This window comes from Monodon monoceros, unplaced genomic scaffold, assembly GCF_005190385.1.
Source record: "Monodon monoceros isolate NGI ecotype Baffin Bay Population unplaced genomic scaffold, NGI_Narwhal_1 Super_Scaffold_18, whole genome shotgun sequence".
NCBI lineage: Eukaryota > Metazoa > Chordata > Mammalia > Artiodactyla > Monodontidae > Monodon > Monodon monoceros.
Window position 1 is genome coordinate 76,168,784 of NW_021703774.1, and position 19,980 is coordinate 76,188,763.

Sequence of the window (19,980 nt, forward strand, 5' to 3'; positions counted from 1 at the left end):
CGGTGCCGGGCCTTCTTAGCCTGCCTTGTCTCCAAAACAGATGCTGCTGGGCATAAGGTAGGAATGGATCATCCCCTACAGATGCAGTAAAAAACCCTCAAAAGGTGAAACCCTTAGGATGCAGGAGTACCATTCTGCCATGTTTCGTGAAAATTATCTTTAAAAAAAAAAATCAAGTAATATACTGTCCAACCCATACTGAGCTGGCCTTGTGAACTCATCAAACATCCTCAGGCCCTGTGCCTTTACTCACACTTTCTTCCCCTTATGAAATCTTTCCAAATATCTCCTGGGAACCACCATCCACAGCTCCAATTACTTCCTCCTCTGCTCTCAACAGAATTCATATACACCTGTTGTGGCACTTGCCTCACTGCTTCCAGTGACCTCTGTGTGCTCTGTCCCCCCAGCAGACGGAGACTTCTATGGGAGCAGTCTGAGCTTTAATCCTACTCCTCCTAGGCAGAGCATCTAACCCCACGGCTGCCTGCGGATGCCCTCTGGTGGCTCTTCAGGGTAATGACAACACAAAGGTGCCCGGAAGAGTACGGGGTAGGCTCTTTATTGGGTGGTTATTGCTGTACGACAGGGGTCAGATGAGACACAAGCAGTGTCAGCCCAAGGAATGTGGCTCTCCTCTCCCAGTGGGTGTGTTTCTTCAGAAAATCCCACGAGGCTGGGACAAGTGAGCCCAAGGTTAGAAGTGGAACTGGAAAGCCTCGGTCGCGTGCTGCTTCCAGGGCTCCAGGCTGGGCAGCAGGGAGGAGATGCCCATGACGTGCCAGGTCTCCCCATCTGACACCATTGAGGTCTGGTAGGACAGCAGCTGCACCTCCGACTCTGCCAGGAGGCCTGGAAGTAGAAGAAACCCCTGGTTGGCACAGGGCTTGGGGGAAGGAGAAGCAAGAGGCTAGGAGCAGGCTCACAAGCCTTGAGTTCCCAAGATCAATGTTTTAACGGGGGCGATGGTCTCAGAATCAAAGCGCTGAGACAGGGAACAAAGGGCTCTGCCCAGGTCCCTCGCTATTCTGCAGGCTTTAGGAACACCCTGGCCATCAGGCAAGGCAGGGGAGGGAAGATCAACCACAAAGAGCCAGAGCTGGACTTGCTGGCTGCCAGTTTTATCCAGACCATCAGCAAAGGGGAAAAGCAGGGGAAAGTTCCCCTGGGCAGCTGGCAACGATAGTGAAATTAGGCCCTTGGAGGCCTGTGGACACACTCACTCTCCCATACTTGGAAGTGCTCCAGAACTCCCAGTAGCCCGAGCGCCAGGGGACAGAAGCAGATCCAAGATGCCCACGACATCTGGAGGGGATGCCCTGACATGCTTTGTTGGATCAGACTGGCCACCACCGGGCCTGCGGTCAGAAGGAAACCTGCAACTTAATTCTGAGCTCCTGGGATACAGCTCTACAGGCAGTTCTCAACTGTGTCCTTGCTGTGATGAGCACCTGCCTATCAATAGGGGCTCTGGGGCCCTACCCCTGACGCACCGCTCGACGACCTTAGATAAGGCACTTAACCTCAGAACTCCATACCGGCTCCTCAAATGTCCTGGAACCTGCTGCAGATCCAGTGATGCCGGCAGGCATGGAGAGGGGCTGAAGGAGGCAAAAGCCCACGGAGCCCAGTCCCAGGACAGAGCCCTCAACACACACACACCGCTGCCTCAAGGGCACCGGCCGGCCCTACAGGTCCCTCCTCACCAATCATGGTCGGCAGCATCGCAGGGTTGGAGGGGTGAGTCCTGAACATGAGCAGCGGCAGGCCCCGGTGGAGAGGCACCTCTGGTCTGAAGACAGCTCCGTTGAGTGCCTGCAGCACAGGCGTGGTGCCCTGGACCCAGCCCACGGCCTGGTAGGGGGCACCTGCCAGGGCCACGGTCAGGAGGCATTTCCCGCAGCCCTGCTCCCCTGGTGCAGCAGGGCTGTGGGAAGTGGTTACCTGCAGAGAGAAGGCAAAAAGGCACAGTGACGCCCACCCCCTCCCTAGGCCTAATCGCCAATTTATAGGGCTTCAGCCCTGCGGCCACGCCACGCTCAGCAATTCAGGGCGGGGGGGAGAGGGCAGATGGGGAAGCCATGAGGGGCGGCAGAGGCTAAGAGGATGTGCGGCGAGCTCCCGGAGTCTGCAGACAAACCAGGAACCCGGGTGCCGTGGTAAAGGGGCACTGGTTGGAGAATCAGGGGCCGAGCACGCCGGACTATCTCCCAGCTCCCAGCCGGGCTCCTCGATTTCCTCAGCTGTGAAGTGGGGCTACTGCTGCCCTTCCCACTCACAGAGCACTTATACACAAAGCACTTTCACGAGTATTAGTTCACTCGTAGCGATGCTCGGGGCCGGTGGTATCTGCACTCTGCAAGTGAAGAGATCACAGCTACTTCTCACAGGCAGACACTGTCACCTGCAGGACTGGCGCCCAGGGCTCCCGCTCGCTCGGGGAGCAGAGCTGCAAGGTGCTCTGAACGCAGGCGAGAAAAGCAGTGCTGACCCGGGATGGAGGGATGGAGGGGGGGGGAGGGGAGGGGAGGGGTGCGCACATCGAGGCCGGACTCTTTCACCAGCAGCTTGGCATTCACCAGGTTCACCTCCACCTGACGGGAAGCATCCTTCAGGAGGCCAACGATGACGGCGGGGGTCAGGCAGTTCCCAGAGTTCTTCAGGGACAATCCTGGGGACCCAGAGAAGCCACCGTAAGACCACTGTGTGTAGAACAACAAGGGGGTGGGCAGCACATCACTGGCCCCGAGCTCTGGGTCACGGCTCCTCACTGATCTGGGGGCCCAACTCCAGCCTGCCAGGTGGTTCTGCTTTCCTCTGCAGGCAGAGAGGTGGCCAGGGTGGGGGACACACGGGGGGTCCATGCCAGGACACCGGGGATGCTCTACACCAGTTTAAGAAGCTTTTCTCCAGAACCCGGCCTAACTCTGCTGCCCCGCACACCTGCCCCTGGCCTGTCCGCCCTGGCCTGCCTGTCCTTCCCCAAATGGACACTTGAAGAATATCCTACCCTCATCCCTACCCGGCACTCATGCCCTTGCCAGCCTCAGGAAATGGAAGCAGAAAGGGGCGACTAAAGCAGCTGGGCCCACTTCCCTGTCTTGTCTCCTTGAGGCCTCGGCACCCCGGCCAGCGAGGCCCCTGGCTCTGCCCCTGCCTGGTACCGGCAATGCTCAGGTTCTACCTGCCTCCGCTCCAGTCTCTCCCCAAGGGAGGGGATGCCCAATGGTCAACGGGGAGGACAAGCCCCTGCAGGGGTCAGGGGACCGGGGCCCTCCCTGGTCTCTCAACCACGCCTGCACAGGGCTGGACCCACTGCACAGGCGGCCAGAGCCTGCAGAGGGGCAGACAGCGGGGACTGCTCCCGTCCCCACTCCCCGGCGGAGCAAATGCCCCTGCGGGCATCAGCCTGCCCGAGGGCCCACCTGAGGATGTCAGAGCACAAAATGTCCTCGCCGCCTGCCTCGTCTGACACCCCCGCCCTGGCTTTCACTTCACAGGTGAAGAGCTCACAGCTCAGAGAAGGAAAAGTCCCACAGCAGGTAAGCAACAGGGTCAAAACCAGAATAAAATGTTCTGTTGCTTCACCCGGACTCCCTCCACCAATCCTACTGCCTCGCACGTGAAATTCCAAATCTTACGGAGGTCCCTCTTGCACCCCAAACATGCATGTCTTAAAAAGACTGCATAAACATGATTTACGAAAATTAAGTATATCTCCCAATAACTTTTTGTACTCATCCTCCTCAGTAGCAAGCAAGCCATACTCAGACCAAACGTGAAACGCGGAGTCACAAGAGCGGGGTCACCTCTGCGTCCCTCACTGGTCTGTGGCCTGCAGCAGACACACCCGGTGGGGTGCCGAGTCCACGCCCCTCTTCCCTCTCCCTCTGCAGAGTTCCCGGCTTACCCTGTGTTACCACCTGAATGGTCCCTTTGGGGGACCCAGCCCAGGCTTGCATCAGTGCCCCAAGAGCTTCTGCCAGACCAATCCAAGGCTTGGTGTGTGGAGAGAAGGCACTGGTAAGGGCCTGGGCGTTTACCTGCAGGGAGAGGGGAGCAGGGCAGAGGTCAGGAAGGGATGGGACAGGGCACACCTGCCCAACTCGGCCCCCAAACAAGGTCTTACTGCTGAGACTCAGCTCCATGTGGAGAGCAGGTGGCATGGGGCCACCCTTGCTTTGGGTGCCTGGGGGGTGATAACCTCCACTAGCCACCAACAAGGTGACAACAACTTGTTCCCATAGCTGAGGAGAGCTATAGAGCCGGAAAAGGGCACAAAAGGCTAAGACCACTTCAAACTGCCAGAAGGGAGTGGGAAGATGGGGAAAAGGATATCTCCCTCTTCTCTGAACATGTGCCAGTGCCCCCAACCCACTCCACCAGAGACTTGTTTCTCCTGTGCTGGGGAAGGAAGATGAGTCTTTGACATAAAACGTATGGGGAGGGCTTCCCTGGTGGCTCAGTGGTTAAGGATCCACCTACCAACGCAGGGGACACGGGTTTGTGTCCCGGTCCGGGAAGATCCCACATGCCGCGGAGCGGCTGGGCCCGTGAGCCATGGCCGCTGAGCCTGCGCGTCCGGAGCCTGTGCTCCGCAACGGGAGAGGCCACAGCAGTGAGAGGCCCGCGTACCGCAAAACAAAAAAAGAAACCCGGGTTGGATGCAAATCAATCAGGCAGCTCTAAGATGTAATGAAAAGAAAACATGGACGCTTCTATTCCTGTTTTCATAAAGACACAACTGGCAGAGAATTAAAGAAGAGAGACTTGTGGTGACAGAAACAACCAAGGAGGCAGGACCCCCAGCAGACCCTTCTGTGTAAGGGGCATCCTGGTGTGATCGCACCCTGCGGCCGGGTCCCCTTTGATCCTCTCCGAAGGGCACAGAAAGGGCAGTGAGTCCCAGAGCTGCAGCGGGAGAACTGAAGGGCCAGGCCACAGCTGGGGTGTTAAAGCCTGCAGCAGGCAGCAGGAAAATGCTCAACTGAGAAGCCCCAAAGGCAGGCGCCACGCTTGGTCAGGTGCATGCACAGGCCAGGACGGTGCTTCCCCCAGGTCTGCTGAGTAAAAGGAGCGTCTGTCTTCTCTAGACGAGTGGGAGGCTCCAGGAAGAGCCAATGCACTGGGGCACCAACCTGACCCTAATGCTAGTCTGTGCCTCACGTTAGAGCAGAACTGGAGAGGACCCGGTAAAGAATGAGGGACAGAGGAGTTTCCCATGTGACAAATATGTCTTTCTTACAAATGCCTACTCTACCCCACCAGCCGTTGTGGCTGGAGAGTTCAATTTGCCTAAGTTTAACAATTTGACTAGGAGATGTGACCTCTTATGTAAGAAGGGGATATTTTGTGGGCCCATTTGATGGAGCTGGTGTTGAGTCCCCGTCATGAAAAGGCCTGGAATGCCACCACTCCCTGAATAACTCATAAGGGCTGCACCGCTGAGGGCTGTACCCTGCCTTGTGAGTGGACAGAAAAAAGAAAAGCCCAGCCCAGACTGGGTGGCAATGGTCACGGTGGCCCAAACCTCGCCTGGGTCCCCTCCAGCCTCACGGGGGGAGGAATGAACTGCTTAGAAGCCCATGGCATGCAAAGGGAGTGAGAAAGAGTGCCCTGTCTTGAGAAGCCCACAGACACAGCACAGAGAGAGGGTGCAGACATGGATGGGTATGTGTCTTTGTTGACCACCGAGCTGTGGCCACTGCCAGGCTGTCCCAGCCTGCCCGTCGCACCTGCGATGGCTGCCCCCGAGGAGCCCTCCTATGGGACAGCAGTAGGCTCCTTTACTTTCTCAGGGTGTAGAGGCCACAGTGGCCTGGGCTCTTAAACCAGGGCTGGCAGGGTTGAACAAAGCATCCTGTGTCTCTCCTGCCGCAGTTCGGTCCTCAGAAGCGAAAATGCCTGTGTTGAGGGTCAGCCAGGAGGGTCAGGGACTACCCCCCAGCCGCGCCCCAACTCTCATTCATTATTGGTTAAATGCTCCAGGCAGAGCCACATGAACTGCAGAGAAGCTTACATCCTTTTGGTTTTGGTGGTGTTTTCTTTTTTGTTGTTTGTCCTCTGAGAACTTAGAATTTAATTAAGAACTAAGATATAAACTCATGAAATGTCAATAATAGGAGAGAATGTGGCTCACTGCAAAAGGGTTGGGATGGAGTTAGAAAGGCCAAGCAAGTCTTCGTGAAGGGGCAGGTGGTGCGCAAACCCCTTGATGGACAGCTATGCCTTCCTTATTCACCTCCATATCCCCAAAGGGCTCTGACAGTATCTGGTACCCACTGGAGTTTAGGGACCATCTGAAGACTGAGTGAATGAGACAGGACTTGAAGTATAAGTCAAGTTCAGCTTGGAAGAGGAACACGTACCAGGAAGGGCCCACTGTGAACACAGTCAAGAAACCATGATTTGGGGAAAGAAAGGGGGCCAGTTGGCTTGGAGGGTTCCTATGGGGAAGATGGATGCAGGCTTCTGGGCAGGGCATCCCTGCTCAGGGTCCTAAGAGAGATGGGATGAAAGGCGAGCGCTCGGGGTCACGAGGTGAGAACGCCCTCTCAGGGCTTTCTCCACAGGCCGTCCCCCACCTGCCCCTACCTCGGGCATTCCGCCATCATGCCAGCCACACTCCTTCACTCCCAAGGCCTGTGGAGAACAAAGGAGCCTTTCTCCAGAGGCAGGGCACTGGGAAAAAACACAATCTCAGCAGTGAGCCTACAATATAAACAAGCTAAGCTGGCTCCTTGCTGCCGGGCCTCAGCTCTCAAGGCTAAGCAGGGGCAGCTCCTGCCACCCCACCCAGAGCACTGGCTCAAGTACAGTCCCTTATCTTCGGCTCCCAGGGCTGAATCTGGTCCCAGCGACAACACGCCCTTCTGCAACTCCTCCCTCTGACCTCCGGGCCCAGCCCCACATGGCATACTTACTACTCCCGCCAGAGATTTCCCCTTCACCATGTCCACGAACTGGATGGCAATTTCCTTCCCGCAGCGGCTCTGGGCCTCCTGGGTGCTGGCGCCCAGGTGGGGGCAGCTAATGACGTTCTCGTGGTCCACCAAGGCCCGGTCCCGGGGTGGCTCCTGCCCAGAAAGAGACACCTCTGGGTGGGCTGCTTCAGACGGCCCCAGGGAGCTGGAGGGGAAGAGGGCAGGGGTGATGCTGCCTCCTGCTTCCGTTTTGTCTGGGTGGTCACTGGACTCAATAAGAACCGTCTTCCTCATGAATGTTCCATCGCAGCAGAGGAGACAGAGCTGTAGACCGGATTCCAATCTCAGCTCCACCACTTACTACCTATGTGCTTTTGGGCAAAATCTCCATCTCTCTGAGCCTCAGTTTCCCAATCTATAAAATGGGTCACTACTACCTATCTCCTGACACTATTATGGAGATTATGCAGTAATAAAGGAGGTTCTCAACCAGTGGTAGCTGGTATAGCTGATATTGGTTTTTCCCCTCTAGCCCCTGCCCCAAGTCCAGTCCACCCCTCAGCACTTACTGTCAGCTCTTAGCACAGAGGCAGGCTCTTTGAGGGCATTCCACACGGGTGTTGCATCCTGGCTCTCACCAGGACAGGCGGCCCACCTGGCCATCCTTACCCCACCCTCCAGTGCCCCTGCCACCCCTTCTGCTCACCGGGCACAATATAGGGGCCTTGGACATGTTACTTAGGCCTCCTCTCTTCTGCATTCTCCCCAGGACTCTATCGGCTCCCACGGGATTTGGCCACATAGGTCTGTGAGTGCCGGCCACAGAGTAGTAAGTGCCATGGGGAGGCCAAAGAGAGCAGGAGGAAGGTGCTGTGTTAGGGAGACGGCAATATAAACAAGGGTCAGGCACACCCTTGCCTTCAAGGAGCTGACGATGTAGCTGAGAGAGATGCCCAGGACCACAAACCCAACGCATGCTGTGCCCTGGGCAGGGAACAGACACTGAGTGCTACAGGGGGTCAGAGGGCCAGGGTCTTGCCAAGGCCACAAAGCTGGTAACCAGCAAACCCCCGCTGCCTAATCCAAAGCCCGTGCTTTTTCCCCGATCTCCGATGCTGAGGTGGGATTTTTAAGAGAGGTGGACAGGATTCGAGTGGAAATGCTATCGGGTGTGAGGGCAGGATGGGGGCAGTGGGTGAGCAGATGCTATATCTCTGCTCCTGCACAGAGACCTAGGGACAGCAGCCTCTGAGACCAGGGGAACACGTCTAACCAGTATCCTCAGCTTCCTTCCCTCTGCGGGAAGACAGGAAGGGAAAGGAAAGCCAACATACACTGGGTGGAATGTCTTCTTGGCAGTGGGATTCATTTCACCAGAGATCTGTATCAATACCTTAAACCCCTCTCTGCCTGACCCATATCCTCCGCCTCAGAACTGATCTGCTGCTCTGTCTTCCTCTGAACTTATCAACAGCGTAGCCGTCCAGGAGCCCAAGCCCAGGAATGCATCCTATATAAACTGAGTTTTGCAGAAGACAGCTCGGCTGCCTCTGTACCAGGCTCTGCACTGGGCTCCTCAAACCACAGACGTGTTACTTTTGGCGACACAATTTCTCCCGCTAGAGACAGGAAGCTCAAGGTCTTTGCACAGCTGGGCTTGCAGCCCAAGTCCCTCTGCTCTGGTCTCCCGTCCCCACCAACACTGAGCAGGGACTCACCTCTGTGAAAACGTCCAGCGCGGCTCCAGCACACTGACCCGACTGCAAGGCCCGGAGCAGGGCGCCTTCGTCCACAATCCCTCCGCGAGCACAGTTCACCACACGCACCCCCTTCTTGCACTGGGCAAAGGTGCTGTCGTTCAGCAGGCCTGGAACAGAGGGAGGAGCTTTCCTGCGGCACTGGTGTGGGGATCCCTGTGCTCTCCCCACTGCACTGGCCACCGCACCGGCTCCATGGCCACCGCACCAGCTCCAAAGGCCCTCTCTCCCTCCCACCAGCTCTTCCCCACACACCTCCTTTCTGGGGGACCACGGTCTTTCTGGTCTCACTGCTCCCTTCTCAGATGCTCTAGGGCAGGAGTCCTTGTCATGGATTTGGACCAGACTCAGTTTAGAAACATCCCAAATATCCCCGAGATATTAGTGCTGCCGGCAGTGGTCCCAGGAAGTACTCATGGGGTCACTGGTCCTACATGTTGACCCAGCCCACCCAGACCCTGTGCATTCCTACCTAACTCACCCCTCCTCGGTCTGAGGCAAGGCCATGTAACAAAACATCACCATGCTCCATGCTCACAGGATCTGAATGGGCCACCGCCACAGCTGGTCCCCAGCATAGGTGGAAAGGCCAGATTGAGGGCCCACCCTTATCTGGTCTGTGGCTTCTGTGGCCAACCCACAAGGTAGGGGCACACCTACCTGTGGTGGAAGGCAGAAGAGGTGTGTGCACAGTGATAAAGTCACAGAGAGGCCAGATCTCCTCCAAGGGCACCTGCTGCACACCGAAGGAGGCCGAGACCTCTGGCGAAATGATAGGGTCATACCCTATGGTCTGGGGAAGTCAGAGAGGGAGAGTAAGTGTCACTGTTCATTATTAGCACTGGTATTATTAGTCACGGCAGCCACTTATGGAGCACTGACCCTATGCCCCGCACCACAGTTAAGCCTTCCCCAACACCTGTCTACCTCTCACGACAATACAACAGGGTTGGCACTATTCTTCTTCCTTCATTAGAGCTGAAGGAAGTGGAGCTTACACACTGGAGGGGGCGGCGCCAGAGTTCAAAGGCAGGTTCGCCCACCTCCAAGCTCTGAACCACGAACGGGTGCAGGAACAGCTGGTGTGCAGTTGGACCAGTGGAGCTCAGACACCCTTGGAAAGTGGGGAGCCCACGTGAGGCAGGACGATCCTGCGGGGAGCCGTGACGCGGTCGGAAGGCACGAGGGAAGTGGGGGAGAAGCTGGCTGCAGCCAGAGGCCCCGCAGGCCAGAAGACAGAGGCAGGTGCACCGCCCACTTCAACAGAGCGAGGAAGAGATGAGGGAGGAGGACAGTGGTGGTGCTCAGCGGGTTACCAAGGAGACGGGACTCGCCACTGGGGAAGACGGTGAAACACCAGTGCTGACACCAGCGGGGAGAGTACGGTCCCCTCTCCTGAAATTTCTTTTAACAAGACTTAAAGTGCATCTCGTTTTGGAAGGCATAACTTGGTGACTAATCGCGCAGAGAGGTATAAATGACTAACGACATATCCTTTCAACAAGGCAGGTTTGACTGGGATGGGGAAGGACATCAAGAGAGGGAAAGTGAGACATAAAGGCACCGTGGGTGGGGAGGACCCAGAAAGAAGCCTGGTCTGGGCTGGCTGGGGAGGGGGTGGGCCCCCAAAGCAGAGGGACCGCCCTGAGGCTGTGGAGAAGGAGGGAAGTTTGACGCCTGGGAGATGGGGACAGACAAGAAACTCGGGGGTGTAAACTTCATCAACCCTATGAAATCAGCTAAAGGTCATCACATATTGATGGGAGGAGGGAAAGGTGGAGAAGACAAAACTCAGGAGAAGGAAGAAAGGACACAGACTCATAGTGGATAATGGCAAACATCTTTAGCATTCACTATGTGTCTCAAACCTCCTTAGGTACTATCATTTCCCTGTTTTACATATGAGGAAACTAAGGTGGAGGTTAAATGATTTAGCCAAGGTCCTAAGAGTAGCAAGTGGTAGAGCTGAGACACAAGTGTTCTGACTCCAGGGCCTGCACTCCTAATGCCTACCCTGTAATCAGGGGTGGAGTGAGCAGCCCACAGCCCCACCTGAGAAAAACAGGAGTAGAATGAGATGGAAACATCTCTCCCACATCAGAAGGAATCTTGGGTGTCAGCCACACACCTCTCAGCAGGGACAACGCTTTAAAAGTTGCCAAGGCAGCACAAGCAGCAGGGATGCATGTGCCACCAGGTGAGAAGCATCCACCTCTTGCAACAGCAAAGACCTACGCACTTTCTTCCTGGTCTGCCCAGGAAGCCTTCCCAGGGCTCTCTCCATGGGTTTGGTCCATGTCTCAAAGGCATGGATGTCCTCAAGAAGGCCGGACAGCCAACTGAGCTGGGCAGGCTGGCACGACCCAGGATATGGCCTCTGAACCAGTGAACCAAGAGCTGGACCTGAGTCCTGCCTCAGTCACTGTCGACTGTGTGTCAAGGTGCAAGTCAGTGCCTCCAGACCTGGGTCCTCAACTCTGCGTAAAGAAGCAGGTGGCTGATTTCAAAGTCACCCCTGCTCTGACTTCCAACAATTCAACATTCCATGAAAAGAAAGCTCCCTTAGCCCTGAGAAAATGTTCAGAGTTGGCCCAGGATTAAACAAAAACAAACAGAAAGAACTTCAACAGTGGTCATCTCTAGGTGGTAGGATTAATTTTTCTCTTTTATGCTTTCCTACGCTCGTTTAACTTTCCCCCACTGATCATGAATTTCTTTTGAAATTAGGGAAATATACAAGTTATTTTAGAAAATAATGGCACAGAAGATTGCTATATCAAGTCAGCACTCCTAGAGAAGAAACTGAAAACGGTTATGAACAAGGTGTCACTTTTGGATCACGTTTTTCATCATCAACCTTGTGGGACAACAAACACCGGGTGGGTCCCACTCCGACCTCCAGCAGAGGTTTAGGAGAAAGAGGCTGCCTCCCAGATGCCCTACCGGATCGTGAGCTCGGGACCGCCTCAGCCCCACGTGGCCATTCCCCCAGATGTAACCTCCTCGTTTCTCTTGGGGAGAATGAAACGCCCAGGGGAGGGGAGAGGATCCTGCCCTTGTCCTCACAAGTCTTCTTTGTCCGTGGGCTCTGAGGCTGGTTGGAACAACGGCCCCGTTCATTTCTAAGCCAGATGTACTTTTCCTCATGTGGAGTGGGAAGAGGGTAGGGACACCAACGGAGGTCACACAGCCAAGCCCGATGGAGGGGGTTCACACAACTCTATTGGCTCTGGGCTCCTAGGAGCCAAGAAGCAGCACGGGGCTGCCGGGAGGAAGGGTCTTGCAGGCCAAGCCTGGCCCAGTGCCCCCGCTGCAGCTGCCTGGGTCTAAAGGGAAGTGGACGGCGTGGGGTGGGGGGAAGAGGAGGGATAAGCATTTGCCACAGCGGTCAGCAGGCCCCGACTCAGCTTTCTTTCACAGAGAAACAGTACCTCGTTCATCTGCAGACAACTGCAGGGGAAGAATTCTACCCTGTTCTCATTTTTCACTCAAAATACCCAGGGCGGACAGGAGCTGAGCTCAACTAAGGGCTGGGGTTCTTATATCAGGGGACCACGTTGCCAGAGATAAAAAGGGTGGTAGCAGGCCCGGGAGACCAATCCTGAGTCGGGTCCTAATGTATCCTGGATAGGTCAGATGTCCTCACGTGTGCAGAAATCAGGACACTCGCGGTTACACACATCTATTATTCTTAGAGAGGAGCCTTGGGGAGCTGCATAAAGGGATGCCCCACCTCATTCCATCCCAGGACTCCTGATGTTGGGGCGGCAGAGGAACCCTAGGTTTTCAAGCGGAGCTCCAGGGTGACGTCCTAGCTGCCGTCCTAGAAGGCAGCCTTGGGAGGCTGAGCATGCTGCTTCCGGTCCCCTGGCTGACCGTGGACGGAGGAGAGCAAGAAGGCCTTCAAGGTAAAGGGGCTCCAACAGGGGAGCCTAACGGTCATGCCCCCTCTATACCCCAGAGCCAATCTTCGGGCTTAGCGTTGGTGCTCTCCCCCAACACGATGAAACCTTATACAGAAACTCCGTATAAAACCAGATCGATTCAAAGGTGCAGAGGTGAAGGCCCAGAGCCCCACCACCTGCTCTCTTTCTGGGCCCATACCCCAGGTCCTTATTCTATATCTGAAAATATTTGAACATCACTGCTCTAGGGCAGTAGGAATTCCAGGTACCAGACTGAGATGGCAGCTGCCTGTCCTGCGAATGGCTGAGCACAGGGACACGGGGCAGGGACTGATTAATGAGCAGGGATCAGGAATAAAGACGGCGGTGGTGGAGTGGGGCAAAAAGCACCAGACTGGAACTCAGGAGGCCCAGAGTCTGAGCTGGACTCCACCCCTTACTCATCCTATTATCTTGAGCGTATCACATAAGCTCCCTGGGCCTCAGTTTCCTTATCAGTAAAACTGGGTTAATAACATTGACCCCAGAGGGTCATTGTAAGCACAGTATCTAACACAGCAGATTTCAGTCAATATTAGCAGGACCTGAAAGAATCGGTGACAACTGGTGCCTCGGGTTCAACGTCCATCCCTCTGGGCTAACGTCAGACTCATCACAACCCTGGCCACAAAGAAACTGTTAAGAGATGCTGGTCTGCTCCTCACAGAAAATCCTGAAAAGAAAGTGCAAGGCTCAGCCCCTGGCTGGCTGGGCCTGTTGACCCATTCTAGGGGACAGGCCAGCTTGAATGCGTTGAGCTTCCAGAGTTATAACCTGTTATGCAGCAACACTATTGAGAAAAAGTTTCAAGCAGAAAGAACATTACAGAGTGTAAGACCCAAATGATTCAGAACACCAGCAGGCTGCAGGCTGCCAGAATTATCCTGAAACCCACATCTGCACCTGTGGCTCAAAGCAAAGACAGCAGCTGCTCTAAGGTGGAAACCAAGGCTCCTTCTAGGCCTGTGCTGGCATAAGTGGGCTCTTCGCCCACCGATCCCCACCCGGCTAAGCTCCCCCTTCCTTAAGTGACCAGACAGTCACAAAGAAAGGAGGGGAAAGGGGTGGTCCGTCCCCAGTATCTGAGCCCAAGAAGGTCTCTCCTTACAGCTCCTGTGATATGAAGGGGAGCCTTTTTTTTTTTTTAAACTATTTAATAGGTTTTATTCTACACATTTATAAAAGTAACAGTTTTACCAGGGAAATAGTTTTCACCCAACCACCATATATCTGAAAGTATTATGTTGAAGTATAAACTCAAAATGAGGCCAAGTAGGCTCAGTAATACTGGGGCTTATAATGTAGGAGCTGAGACTTCCCCAGTCTGGAGGAGTTCCATGACCCTAGAAGAGCAGGTACTGTTGTCACTTGGAGCAAGAATGGTAGACAGAGGTCCTGCATCAGCTACAATTTTCAGTATTGGTGAAAATGAAAACTGTCCACCTGTTTTGATGCCTGTTCAGTCACACAAGAGAAAGCCATGAATGGTTCCTCGCTTTCACAGTCCGGTTTTCTTAGGGAGGACATTTTCCCTGGGCATGTTGGAAAAACAGGGAAAACCATGATTTCATCTGTTACACTTTTTTTTTTGCACACACTTTTCACCAAAACATTTTCCTTGTAACAAAATGAAACTATCCAAAGAGTAGTTTCGGATAGTTTAAATCCTGATACCTTAGAGAGGGTCAGATAATAGTTGTCCATTAGCAGGCTAATTAGAGATAAACAGCCTGGTGACAGATCAGGAACACGATAAGACCCCAGGTGCCAGGAGAGAAGAGTATGATAAAGATAAACTTTACAAGCTTTGCTGTTTCGCCCGAGCCAGCCCAGCCAGAACTACTCAAAGTGTCCCCTATGACTACTGGTCCACTCTATGTCTTTAATTAGGTTGTTCTCCCAAGTTACTGTAACAAACCCAGTCCTTAATAATTTGACACCGTTGCCTAGGACCACACAGTAAACTCACTGCCAGGACCATTTCACAGTTTAAAGAAAGTGGTAGCCCATTGGGATGATGGATGTTCACAGACATCAGGGCTCACAGGGCATCTGTGTCTATGTTCACACCCCCTCTTCACACGCTGGCCAAGTGGTTATCCAGTCTTGCAGGTATATCTGCAGAGATGCGGGACTCACTCTCTCCTGAGACCATTCATTCTACTGGGGGCCAGCTCTGTAGCTCTGCCCCTCCAGCCTACACCTAGTGGTTCTCCCTGGATCTACTTCTTAGAGAGCGTGACTCTTCTCTAGGACTTCTGTTTAGCTATTTGAAGGCCTCCACTGTGACTCCCAAGTCTTGATGGGTTCAGTGACCCAAGTGCCTTCAGCCCTTTCTTAGGAAACACAGACATGAGCTCCCTCACCATCACCCTCTGTCTCCAAAGCTTTCACAGTCTCCCAGAACTTGGGGTCTTTGACGGCTCAAATACTCACACAGGGGCTAATCAGTACACAGCATGAAGAATGTCACCTCCCTTGCTCTGAATGTCATACTTCTTTTAATGCTGCCGAAAGTCACATAAACTTTTCTATCAATCATATCACTCACTGTTAACCACACTGCACTGTTGTCAAACAAAGGCCTCCTCCCCTAGAAAAAGCCTTTTATATTCACCTCTACACCCAAGTCTAGTTGCTCTGGAGGCTCATATGTAGGGCACTGATGTATCCCAAACAAAGTTCCTATTAGAGTGCCCAACTATTCTAGACTTCGAATGTCTTTTAGGACCTGATTCTGCACTTTTAAGTATTAACTACTTTTCTCCTTGCTTCCTGTCATCCACAAATGACACATCATCCAGGCTGTTTATGAGAATGGTGGACAAGGCAGAGCCCTGCACCATCCTGTACAGTCTCCCTACAGACTGAGTCGGATCCCTCTTTCAACCAGTTACTAAACCCTTAGCACCACGCTCACGGTCTCCATCTTCACCCCGAGGGCATCATGAAAGACCTCACCAACGCTTGCTAAAGTCCACATCTGCAAACAATCTAAATGTCCATCACTGAAGGAATAGCCAAACAAAATCAATTTATCCCTACAAAGGAATTCCATGCAACAGTTTTAAAATATGGTAAATCTATTTATTCCAAGACATACGTTTTTATCTTAATGACATGCACAATATTCCATTCTCTCTAGAAATAGAATTCCTCTATAGGCATAGAACTGTATGCATTCCGTATAAATGCATGGAAAAAATCTGAGATGACACAGATCAAACTGACGTTACCTGTGAGGAAACTCTGACTGGTATGGTCATTTAGGAGACCTTTATCTATATTTCAGTTTTTATGAGAATGCACTGACTTATTATATGAATACAATATCATTTTAAATAGTCAAGATATATGACATCTAGGGAGTCCCATGATATTACCAGTTTAACACTGATTTCCAAAGAGAGACCAAGACTAGTTTGAAACAACTTGTGTTTCGTAAACACTAATCAGACAGCGTCCTGTTTGGATGCTAAGTCATCTCTTTTACAATTTGCTCAAGAATCTCCCTTCCTTGCCCTTTAGAAAATCTTGCTCTCCACAACTGCTTGAACATGAACCAAGGTTCACTTGATGCAGGTCAGTGATCTGCTGCCCTAAGATGAGATTAAGAATGTATTGGGACCTGGAAACATGTTAAGGAGCTGGGTCAAAGTGAGCAGCTGAGCATGAAGAGACACCACTTGGGCCAGTGGGAAAGGACCAGAGCCAGGCTGCTCTTGAGGGGCTGGGGTTGGGGGGATATCCCAAGGTGTGTTCCGGGTTTTCAAAGAGCATGTCCCAGAAGCACGACGGTCTAGAGTAACCCTCCAGAGACATCTGGACAGAAGAAACCCCCAACAAAGCAGCTACATGCTGCAACACACAAAAAAAGGCACCCACATCCTCAAAACCATGCTGGGAATAAAACGTGTGGGCATGTGGTGAGTGTTATGCCAGAGACACAGATTAACACTCATAGGCAGGCTCTAGGCATCTCTGAGCTGAGCCCTGTCAGTCACTTCCGCTGTTGATGCTCAAGGTCCTACATCCCTCTGTGCCTCTAGGAAGCAGCCCTGGCAGCGGTTAAGTAGCTGAGTGGTGCCAAAGGAACAGACAAGCTTATCTTATCCATCACTTCAATTATTCAAGACATGAGGCGGGACTTCTTGTCTGACTTAAGTCACTGCCAAAGTCTCAAGTCCTTGACAATGAGTGTTCCTGAGCTAGAAGAGCCAGGTGTGCTGTGGCACCGTGCGGAAGGGGAGTGCACGTGACAGAACGGCTGCTGGGCCTGGCAACCATCCCAAAGTCACTGTATCATCGATGAAACGCTCACCTGTTTGGTTACCTGTGCCCCAAGTTTTACTTCACCCTGACCCCTGCTTTTAGATGATCAGAATTTTTCATGAGCTGAACCTTTACCTTGATCCCTCACCAATGAGGAAAAAGGAGAAAGTGCTCCCTGTGGCTACCGGCACCTCACCACCCCTGCACAAAGGACGTGGCTTTGGTTTGTTTCCATGATCAATGGATCCTGCTGGGCCACACCCACCTCTCACAGGGAGCCAGAAAAATGTCCCTGCCCTTCCCAGAGCAGAGGCTTAGAAACGATGTCTGGCTGACTTCAATTAATAGGGTGGGAAGTAGAGGCAGGGGAGAGAAGATGTGGATTGTGGTACAATGGGTTGCCCACCTGGTTCTTGTCCATCGTCCATTTACTGCGAGCCCTTAGCAAAAACTTACAAACTCCAAAGGTCGACATAAAATTAAGGGTTAATCTATAAAGTCTCTTCTAACACAATGAAGGTGGGAGGGACATACAGAAAGGAAAGAGCAAGGGAAAAAGGGACAATTCCATAGCAGCTCTATGTAAATTTTTCTAGAACTGAAATGATCTGATTTTCAAAACCATTTTCCTTAATGTTTAACTAAAGCTTTCCTGGCTGCAGTTTGAACCCACAATCCCTCCCTCAACAGTCACAGGAAACATGGAGATGGCCACCAGCCGACCCAGCTGCTACACCTCTCTGGCCCACCTGGGCAGTCCTGTGGGCTTCCTCTCTTGGCTGAATGGCCTCTCGCCTCGGCAAGGTCTCCTGGATTGGCTCCGGGGGCTGGGGGTGGCACTGCTACTGATGACAACCCTCCCTCAACCAGAAGAACTACTGAGCTCCCAGCATAGGATAAGAGAGAGAGCCCTGGTGGGCGGCGGGGGTCAGGGATGATTTCTGAGAGATGTGTGAGGTCTCCTGGCCACCGTGGGCTCCACGATCATTTCACAGCATATAGGCAAGCACCTTTCAATCTCTTCTGGACTATGGAGGGGAGCTAGAAGACGGATGGACAATTGCTCTGTTTTAAGGTTATAAATTTGCTCCTGTTTTCTGAATTATCACAGAAGACAGAAGCAGCAAAACAGGAGGCCCTCGCAGAAGGGGAGGAAAGGAAGGGCAGGATACAAGACCCCTCTCAGCTCCATGGGGACTCAAGGCAATTACTCACCCCAGAGCTGAAGGACCTCCACCAAGCATTCCCAGATGTTGAATTCAAGGGTCTAGATCAGCAGGCCAATGTTCCCTCCTCCCTGGCTTTGCCACCCATTCATTCAGGAGCTCTAAAGTGGGGGTCAGGTCCTCCTAGGGCAAAGCCTTTAGCTTCTCTCAAGCAAAGCTGCCTCCTCCAAAATTGCTATGGGAAGCCCCACATCAAAGTGGTCTGGTGACCTCTTACCTTCATCCCAAAGGATTGCATCCGGGTGGCCACCTCTCTCCCAATTCTGCCCAGGCCAAGAATTCCTAGGATCTTTCCATTCAGCTCTGTTCCCATGAACTGCAAACAGGTGAAGAAGTGGAAGTCAGCACCCAGAGTGGACCTCGGGCACCCAGCCAGATGGGGTGAGGCAAAGCCGGCTGCTTACCTTCTTCCGTTCCCATTTGCCATCCTTCATGGAGGCCGTCGCCTGGGGAATCTGTCTGCAAGGACAGACAAAGTCAGCAGGCCCACCCAGACCCTGCCAGCCCAGGAAGGAGGCGCAATGTGAGGGCTGCACAGCCACTATTTCTGCCGGGCATCCCCCCAGGGAACCAAGCTCCAGCTGGGTCTGGGGGGCTTAGGTTCAGAAACACCGAGGATGGTCAAGGGAGGGTAGCAGGGGGAAACCCTTGGCGAGACCTGACTTGGAGTCCTGGGATTTGTCTCCAGCTAGGTGTCTGGGAGGAGGTTCTGAGTCCATCTCAGCAGCTGGAGTATCAGCCTGAGTGACTCTGGGCATGTAAAAAGCAATAGCTAATCCTCTAGGGTTTGTAGGGATAATGAAATGGAATATTGGTGGATTTTGATAACATCAAATGTTCCAGAAATTTAAGAATTTCCATTTTCCTATTCCATCCAGAGCCATAACCTACAACATCTTCCACTGTATCAAGGGACAGCTGAATACTTATTCTCCCTTGAGAGTTAGGCTAGACTGGGGTGGGCAGGTGGTGTAGTCCAGACACTTCCAACAACCACACAACCTCCTGTCCCACCACACACACACACACACACACACACTCTCCACAGCTTATCTCCTGCTATTGGTCAACATGGAGGTCTGAGTCTCTATGTGTTTTCTGGAGAGGACAAAGGAAGTTAGGGCAATGTGAGAGGTCAGAGGGCAAGATGTGTCATGTGGGACATGGCCCTCCAGGCTTCTCCAGAAGCTAGAAAGGAAGAGACAAGAGACAATGTTTAAACATCAGCTCATTTAATGCTCACAACTGCATGGGGGTGGGGTGTGGCCACTGGGTGTTAAATACCTCACCCAGCATCACTCAACTAGAAGTAGGGGAATCGATTCAAAGCCAAGGAAGACATCCCCACCAGTTAGCCTCCTAAGTATTTAAATGCAGGCGTTCCTGCCAGCCACAAAATTCAGAGGTGTGTGCATGTCTGCGTGTGTGAAAGAGAAGAGATTCCAAGATAACTCTTCCTGTATTTCCACTTCACTGACTTCTTATAAAAAGCATTCTTTCCTGTCTACATGTTACCAGGACACAGACTTACATCTGAGGGTGAGGTTGATGGGAATCTGTTCTACGATCAGAGTCCCACAAACTCATGGGTAAACTCAGCAAAGCTTACATAACAAGTTCATGGAAGAAGCTCCATCTCATTGCTCTGGCCCATGGGGCCTCATTTCAGGAATGTCATTTAGGACAATGGCTTGCCTTGAGGAAGTGCTCCCCCTTCAGCAAAGCCAGCCAGATGAGATGCCTCTGACCGAGTGAGACAGAGCCCCCAGCTCTGGCCTCCCGACCTCTGCCCACCTGACTGCAAGATGCCATCTCAGAGATGTGCGTGCAGCACCACAGAGCACAGGAAACCCTCACA

General features: G+C 53.0%; 1 protein-coding gene across 1 annotated transcript in view; it reads right to left on the reverse strand.

Moving 5' to 3' along the window:
• Positions 1-549: 549 nt before the first annotated feature.
• Positions 550-19,980, reverse strand: part of PHGDH (phosphoglycerate dehydrogenase) — a 30,358-nt gene continuing 10,927 nt past the window's right edge. Inside the window, exons 4-12 of the mRNA XM_029228951.1 lie at positions 18,527-18,581; positions 18,340-18,438; positions 9,341-9,473; positions 8,642-8,790; positions 6,924-7,076; positions 3,911-4,043; positions 2,541-2,671; positions 1,707-1,944; positions 550-852 (exon numbers count right to left, since the gene is read on the reverse strand). Coding sequence (XP_029084784.1) covers positions 698-852; positions 1,707-1,944; positions 2,541-2,671; positions 3,911-4,043; positions 6,924-7,076; positions 8,642-8,790; positions 9,341-9,473; positions 18,340-18,438; positions 18,527-18,581 — 1,246 coding nt within the window. The 3' untranslated portion in view covers positions 550-697. The remainder of the gene's footprint in view (positions 853-1,706; positions 1,945-2,540; positions 2,672-3,910; positions 4,044-6,923; positions 7,077-8,641; positions 8,791-9,340; positions 9,474-18,339; positions 18,439-18,526; positions 18,582-19,980) is intronic.